Consider the following 8,662-nt stretch of genomic DNA (forward strand, 5'->3'; position numbering starts at 1 on the left):
CAAATATATATAACTACCCCGTTCGTTGTATACGCCCCGATCTTTTGGTTACTACAGCAAAGTCGAGAGGGCCGAAATCGGGTCATTATATTTTAAAAAATATGCAAATATATATATAAGCATAATAATTTTTTTCCCTCCAATTTAAAAGAAAAAAATTATTTTAGCTCTCATTTTAATTTTTCGTTTTTTTTAGCCCTTAAACTTATGTTATTTGTTAAATCACACCAAAATTATTAGGAAAATTAATGTTTGTTGAACTTATACGGCATACGTGCGGATGCCATGTTAGCAATTAATTATTTTTTAATTTAAAAAATAAAAAATAATAAAAGTATAAAAAGATAAAAAATATTTTTTAATTTTTAAAAATTAATTGATTGCTAACATGAATATGTCACAATCCACGAATCAAAGCCCATGAAAAATGCACACAAAGCGTCCGTAGAGGTCAATTGATTAAATGAGACTCATTTGACCCACTTGAACTAGCCTGATTCATGGAACACATGGAGAAGTCCATCTACTTGAAGCATTTGTGGCCTAGTGAAACACTCTAGTAACATTAGAGTTACCAAAATAATTATTGTAAATCCTAAGAGATAAATATGAATAGAGTTTAGATCCCTTAGGACTCTCATCTTGTAGATAGACACTAATCGTAGCGTTGTTATAATTCAATCTATATCGTTGGATGTGAAGGAGCTCAATTATAAATAAAGGTCTTCCCCCTCATTTGTAATAGTCCCATTAATAGTAAAAGAATATATTTGAGAATATTTACTCAAACACCTTGTGTGCATTGCTTTCTTGTGTCATTTCTGTTCTTTCATTGCTCTTTCGGTTTGAGTTGCTTCCACTATATTTCGGTGCCTTAGAGAATGTCATAAGAATTCTCATCTTTTGAAAGTTATGTTGACTTAGGTGGATTTGAAGCAAAGAAATTGTCTAAGGCCGTGCTGTTTGCTAGACTTAAGTTCTTGCCCTGTAAGAATTGGTATTGGAGCTAAGGTTTCAAAGGCGCCAATTGAGATTAGAAAATAGTAAATGAGCAGGTTGAGCCTATAGAGACCCGTTGTAAGGCAAGAAAGCTAGCAGCTTGAGGGATATGCTGTCAGTTTTGGAAGACAAGGTTGCAAAACTTGAGGGCTCCATGGGTGATGTCTGTTTGGGATTAATTTGTATATTTTTATGCATTGTGTGATTTATACTTTAAGACACGAAAGAGTCAATCATGATAAGCCTTTTTTTTAGAAATGATTATTTTAGGTTGTCTCCCCGAATTGAAACATTATCTTGAAATTTTAAATCTACAAGTTTGACATCAAAACCATAATTTTTGGTAAGCTTTTGAGCCTATAAAGCATCAACTTGATTTTTTTTCTAGAACTTGCTTCTGTTATACATGCTGAGACCACATTATTAATTTGATATACTGAGATGATATAGGCACTTATGATTTAACCCGCTTAACCTTTAAATAGTTTACCTGTTGAATTAACCCCTAGTAAACCTCGTTGATCCTAAGACATTTTTTTACTTATCATCTGTTCATGTTAACCCGTGAACCATATTAATTTTGTAAAAAGAAATTATTGACTCCCTTTTTATCGAGATTTGATTTGGTTAGTTGCCTGGCTATGTTTTATCATTTGTATTGTTGAATTTTACTTTATTCTGAAGAAAAAAGAAGGAAAGAAAAGAAAAAAAAATGATTGAGCTTGAATCGTTTGTATAAAAAGCTCATATTCAATCTTTATTTCTTGTTGATGTAAATTATTTTAATTTAACAACTGATTTTTTTTTGGTTTGGTAACTTATCAACTCGATTCTCGATTGTAACCAACTCTTCTGACCTTTTCTGTACCCTTAACCTTAGCCCCGTTATAACCTTGTAAAAACATCTTGATTGGTATATCATCTCGGTTTATAGTGGTGGAGATTTAATTTTCAAGCAAGCCTATGGTAATAACATTTCTAATTTGACCGTTGAGTGCATATTACTTGAACCTTAAACACTTTGAGTGCTTTAAGTGAACCTTAATGAGGGTGTCAGTTCTTGTTTAGTTTGAATTTCAAGTAATTGTTTAGATAGGGAAGATTCCTATGTTTTATGCCTTTAAATTTTTTACTTAGATTACTTGTATTCTTTAGTGTCATTTTAGTTTGAATTTCCAATGCATGATTATATGTAGATTATCTTAAGACATTACCAATGAAAACAATGAATTAAGGGAAGTTAACTTGAATGTGGGTTGAGAATTTTGCTTAAAGACAAGTAAATGCTTAAACATATATAGGGATATTTGATAAGTGCTAAAAGTAGCATGTTTTAACCTTATTCTTAATGCGTTTTTAGGTGATTATTTAATGTTAATTGTGAATTTTATAATCCTAATCCTTTAAATTCATGTTTTATTGCTTAATAGAGCACTTGTGGAGCAAAAGGAGCGATAACCGAAGCATCGAAGCAAGCTACAAGAGCCATATTGGCTGAACAATTCCATACAGCTAGGCCACACAGCCATGTTACCCACATGGGCATATGGTATGCCATGTCGATTTCATGGAATTACGCACCGAACAATGAAAGATCTCGATTTTTAAGTTCTTCAGGCATTCTAAGATGTATATATGACAAAAATAAGAAAATAAGAGAGAGCCGCCAAAGAATGTTCAAGAAAACAACTCGATAAACACCATTGAAGCCGACTTTGAAGTAGATTTATGTCAAGATTGAAGATTCCCAATTGATTTCTTAGGAAGTTATCATGAGTTTCTTTGTTTCTTTAGGTTATATTGTATCTTGGATGTTTCTATTTCCAAGCATGAACTAATTTTCTAAATACATGGATTCTGTCATTTGATTTTTATTTTACGCAGTAAATTCTTAGTTTCTTGTTCTCAATTATGTGTGCTTAATTCTTGGTTTGATATTTCTAGATTATTAATCCATGTTCGATATGCTTAAATCAATGGTTGAGTAGACCCTGTTTCAGATTAGATTTAGTGTAATTGAATGGAATTGCATGCAATCCTACAAATAAGACTACATAAATCTACTGGATTAGAGTCAAATCTAATAGGGGAATCCATAGCATGAATTAATGAGATAATAGGAGTTTTATTAGAAAGAAATTTCAATTAATCAACATAGAGTCTGTTGCTCTTATGCTCGAAAGAGATATTAGCAAAATTTAGAGATTTCTATGGATCAAGGTGCTATGTAAAAGAAATTACGTAATTTAGATTGATAGTGACTGGTGAAATCTAGGTGAATTCTTTCCTGGGTATTGGTTTGCTTCTTGGTTGTTAATCAATTATTTTTGTGATTTATTTTTTTTCATGTTCATTAGTAATTAATTTAGTTAATTTTAGTTTTAATCAATCACTCGAAGTATTCAATTCAAATAATAGAAATACGGTAATTACCAGTACTTTTAGTCTTTGTGGGAATGATATATTTACTCACCGTAACTATACTATTAATTGATAAGTGCACTTGCCTTAGTCAAATTTTTAGTTAGTTTCGTGACACATCAAAGATGGAGGAATGATAGAAAGAACTTTTGAGGATTTATGATATGTTTTCCAAATGAAATTTTACTCCTATTTATAAGAATTGTCATGTCTTTTCATAAAAACATATTTCAATAGGTGTCTTCTCTGAATAATCACATATCTAAAAGAGACATAATTATTCATGTAATATCTCCCGATTAAACATAACTATTCAAATAATACTGTTTAAATAGTTATAATTTTTTATCAAAAATTAAGTGATATATCTCTTTATAAATAAGCAAATTATGTAACTTTTGATTAATTACATCTTTTCATTTATATTTATTGGAACACTATAAATATTAGAAAATATTCTAATAATATTTAAATATTAGTATTCTATAAATGCCAAGCAACACTATTCGTGACATGTCATCATAGATTGTAAAGTCATCTGTGACGTCATCCATTTGGGTGGTTTTTGTTATAAATGTTAACAATTTTATTAATTTTCTTACATTTTAAAACAAAGAGATTTAATTGCTTTTTATCTAGTAGAGAGACGGATTTTTGCCAAATTTAAACCCTAATACCTATTAGTATTTTTAAAATTTATTGTGGGTTTAAATCAATTTATATAAAATGACAAAATGACCTCGTAATAATATTTATTATTTTATAAAAATAATTAATTATTAATTAAGTTGATGTCAAATTAACTCATGACACGTGTTCAATCGAAGACTTAAATGTAATAACAGATGTTGTCGCCCATGATGTAAGTGAAAAAATATTAAAATTATATTTATAAAAGAATTGATAATTAAATTATAGGTGAAATGATAAAGTGTTTATTGTTAAATATGTTTTAGGCTTCAGTTTAAGGTTTAGATATTACAATTTTATTTATTTTATTTAAACATTTTATATAAAAATAATAAAAGTGAAAATATTATTATAAATAATATTAAATTCTTTAGTAAAAGAGGGTTTTCAATACTGTTGAGTTGAAATATAATATATAGTAAAATACTTTATATAATTTATTAATTATTTTTTAACTAAAAAACAAAGAGATAAATAAGTAGATAAACATACACTTGTCTTTCAAAGTTATCATTTAATTGAATCTCTCTAAATCATGTCCCCGAACTAGAGCTTTCATTGTGAAAAAACAAAAAAAATAAAAAATAAAAGAATCCTACCATGCAGCTTCAATATAGAAAGAAAACGGAGAAAGGGTCAATTTCTTTTTTAATAATTTGGAATTCCCCAAACTTCACCAGCTACAAAAGTGATCTTTGGATGCCAACAAAGTCAACAAAGAAATCACGCTTTATTAAGAACGTGGCTTTCATCCCCCATGGAGCAGTTGAATCCAAATTCCAAATCTCATCTTCGTCTACCTCTGAAGGTAATTGCATTCCGCATCAAATAAAGATGCAGCGTATATATTGGAAATAGATAAGTGCTATAAACTTTCAATAAAAATTATGTACAAGTTTCTTTCAAGTATACGAGAGTTTGAGACTTGAAAACGTACTAGATCAAAAATAATAAATTCTTAAAAAAATTATACCTAAACTAACATACATAATATATTAATAAAGTTCAAAATAAGGTACAAACATTAGGGAGAGAAGTCTTTAATACTATCTCGATACAATCTTTAAACAAATTACTTGACCTACTAAATATGATCCAATCTACAAGATATATTGTAAATGAACCGTGCTTCATAAATACCCTATCATATTTCTAATATCAACAAGATTCATAGCAGAAAAATTTTGTTTCAAAAAATTACCAATACTAAGTAACAAATGTTTGTTCTTTTGTTGCGATCTCTTCCTTAGAATGATTACATGAGATAGCTAAGCAAAATATGAAATTCAAGCAACAGGTATTTTCATGAGTGGTTTTGAATTCATTAGACCGAAAATCTATACGAACCGATTGAATTGATAGTTAAATTGAAGTTTTTTATTTTTTTAAATTTTAATGATTTCTTAATTAGACCGATTAGACCAATAAATTGGTGATCTAATCAATTGAACTAACAAATTTATTTAAAAAAACATTCAGCAAATGCATGTGTTGAACACAACAATCCATGTGTAATGCTGATCATTGATTTTGCTCCTATGACGTAGGGTAGATATTTTACAAGCAAAGAATGGTCGAGTTAGAGATGTTTTAGAACTTTTCCTCTTCTTGATTAAGCAGGGATTTTAATTTGCAAAGTGGGACAAGCAAGAATAGATTCATTTCCATTTATAAATTTGCTCATGCAATAGAGCCTGATCAAGGCAGCAATCACATTACATGTGGATTACAGTAACAAATGGAAAAAAGATTGAAGACATAGATATCCACAAGGCATAAGAAAGAGAATGTCATACGATACTGGCTTTATTGGTTAAGAGAACCTATCAATCATTTGTCTCAATCACTTGAAAGCAACCACATAATTCAAGTAATTCTAAATCATGAGCCAAGTATATATCTCCTGCCACCCTTCTTTGCTATATTTCTAATCCCAAACACATTAATTTACCATTAAATTAGAAAAAAAAAAAAAACAAAGGGTTGTTGTTATTCACACTCCCTCTGTAATAATTAAAACCTAAAACAAAAATCCAATAATGGAGAGAGAGTATCATCCAGCAGCAGATGAAGCAATAGCGGAACAGGCACCTCAAACTCCAAGGAATAAGAAGAAGAATAAGATGAAGAAGAAGAGGAGGTTTAGTGATGAGCAAATCAGGTTACTCGAGTCGATATTCGAATCAGAGACGAAGCTGGAACCGAGAAAGAAGATGCAACTGGCGAGAGAGCTGGAGCTTCAGCCCCGCCAAGTAGCTATATGGTTCCAAAACAGAAGAGCCAGATGGAAGTCCAAACAAATAGAGCAAGATTACAACACACTCAAAGCTAATTACGAAAACTTGGAGTCAAGATTCGAGTCCTTGAAGAAAGAGAAACACTCCTTGATTTTACAGGTAGCCCAAGACCAAGATAACCACTTTCAGTGTCAGTCAGTTTATATAAAGAGAATGATAATAACTGTTGTTTCAATGGCAGATTCAGAAGTTTAGTGAACTGCTGGAGGAACCTCATAAGGGTGGGAAGGGTCTTGATGGAAGCAGCACGGGTGGTGGTGGAGGTTCAGAATATGGACAGACCAAGTGCGAGACTGAAGCTGAAGTGCAGCCAAGTTTCCAGCACAAGGAATGCCTGGGCTTGCAAACTGAAAACGAAAGAGGTGATATAAAGCAAACAGGGCAAGGCGGAGAAGAATTCCTAATAATGGACGAGTATAGGAACGACTCCCCAGCTTCACCTGACAAATTTTACGGGCTTCATTCGGTTGACATGTTCGATCATTCGTATATCAATTGTCAGTGGTTAAACTTTTGGACTTGACACTCCCTTCCCTTCAACAATATTTTCAATGTCTACCGGGGAACTCTCAACTTGGGGCTCCCTGAAACATCAATAGAGGCCTGGAAACATGGAAAGTAACCACTGACAATTTGTTGAGAAGAGGTATAAGTGTGGGTCATGGACTAATCTCTCTATGAATTTGCTAGAACACGACCAGGTAAAAGAGTTCAAGGGGATAGCAACTGGTTGTCACAGAGATGGATTTCTGAATTTCATTTTTAGATTTCTTTTTTTGTTGTGGTTATTTATCGATGTATGATATTGTAAATGAGGTTGTTCTTAATTTACACTTCAATGTTAGTCGGTCATTACCAACCTATTTGTTAGTATAAAGAGCAGGAGAGATAAAAGGAATTATTCTCAACAAATTTAATTAATTCATATAATCACCTTCAAATTCGTGGCTAAATTTCTGCCGACATGTTTCCAAGCCACCTTAAGAAATTGGAGAAGAAATGATAAAATAATCATAAGATGAAACAATGATGGTTATTTTAAGAAGAAAAAGACAAAAGGAGAGCTTTTTCTTTTCGTCCAAGTGACGTTTTAGGAAAAAGATGGAACTGAAGTCATAAAGTTAATTAGCGAATACGAGAAAACTTGATAAAAAAGCGAAGGCTCAATAACACGTTTCACCACCCTACTTATCATCTACTTCATATATAATTACTTCATATATTATACATCATCTATGAGAATTAAACTAGAATTGTTGGCCCGAGGATTAAAATTGTTTAATTAATTATTTAATTTTATTATTTTAATAATATTAATATTATTATTATGAAAATTATTTTAAGATGATTTTTTAGTATAAAGCATGAAATCTGGGCTAAATTGGCCGAAAATTTTGATTTTTTTTTAAAATATAGGTTGATTTTTTGAAAATTAGGGAAATAGGTTGATATGGAGAGAGTGTGAAAACGTGTCTACATGGATGTATTTTCTATACAGTTGGGAGGAAAGCGCGTCTAATTGAACGCATTTTTCTCTGACTAGGTAGGAAAGCGCGTTCAGAATGTGCTTTCCCTTTCTCTCTCCTTGGCTAATTTTTTTCTTTAGGGTTTTTAAGGTTAAATTATTTAAAAGTTAGGATTTTTAGGGTTTCGATATGTTGAAACCATTTTTTTTGGAATGGTCGACTTTTTGTTTGAAAACGAAAAATGAGAGTCACCACCAATCCTTTTTATTTAGGTGTGATCGGATCACCTCGTAATTCAATCATTTTGATAAAAGTTTAAGTTTACTAAAAGTTGATTTTTGGCCTAAAAAATCCAGAAAACGGGCTCGGGAGTCGGTTACGTACGAGGAAGGATTAGCACCCTTGATACGCCCAAAATTGGTACCTAGTTGATCACTTGGCGTATTTAGTGTCGAAAGTTAAAAATTTGAGGAAATTTTAAAAATACGATCCGTTTGTTAAAACATTATTAGCACGAAAATGACTTTATTTTTGAGTTAATTGAGAAAAAAGATCACATCCAGTAAGGTAGGACACGATGACTTAAACTCACGAAACGAAGGTAAATACGAAAAAAATTATTTTTAAAATAGATGACAATCTCGGTTTTAGAAAGAAGTTATATTTTGTAAGTTAGAACACGATTTTTCTTAATTTCCAAGAATATTTTAATTAAAATTTTATGTTAAAAAAATGATGTTCGGTTATTGGGATTCATCGAGAAAATCAAAACCTCGTAAATTAGGGAAC

General features: G+C 31.0%; 1 protein-coding gene and 1 long non-coding RNA gene across 2 annotated transcripts; both read left to right on the forward strand.

Moving 5' to 3' along the window:
• The first annotated feature begins 749 nt into the window (after window positions 1–749).
• On the forward strand, window positions 750–2,846 carry LOC128296254 (uncharacterized). Its single transcript, XR_008286801.1, has 2 exons — window positions 750–1,342; window positions 2,430–2,846. It is a non-coding gene; the product is annotated as an uncharacterized LOC128296254 (long non-coding RNA).
• A 2,969-nt stretch (window positions 2,847–5,815) lies between these two features.
• LOC108482390 (homeobox-leucine zipper protein ATHB-12-like) lies at window positions 5,816–7,319 on the forward strand. Its single transcript, XM_017785517.2, has 2 exons — window positions 5,816–6,506; window positions 6,589–7,319. Exons 1-2 carry the CDS (start codon window positions 6,150–6,152, stop codon window positions 6,928–6,930), a joined length of 699 nt encoding a protein of 232 aa, XP_017641006.1. The 5' UTR covers window positions 5,816–6,149; the 3' UTR covers window positions 6,931–7,319.
• The last annotated feature ends 1,343 nt before the right edge of the window (window positions 7,320–8,662 follow it).

The sequence above is a fragment of the Gossypium arboreum genome, chromosome 8 (assembly GCF_025698485.1).
Source record: "Gossypium arboreum isolate Shixiya-1 chromosome 8, ASM2569848v2, whole genome shotgun sequence".
Taxonomy (NCBI): Eukaryota; Viridiplantae; Streptophyta; class Magnoliopsida; order Malvales; family Malvaceae; genus Gossypium; species Gossypium arboreum.

Coding starts and splice junctions, on each gene's coding strand:
- LOC108482390 (XM_017785517.2), top strand. CDS start 6,150: ATGGAGAGAGAGTATCATCCAGCAGCAGATGAAGCAATAGCGGAACAG. Junction 6,507..6,588: donor AACACTCCTTGATTTTACAG/GTAGCCCAAGAC, acceptor TTTCAATGGCAG/ATTCAGAAGTTTAGTGAACT.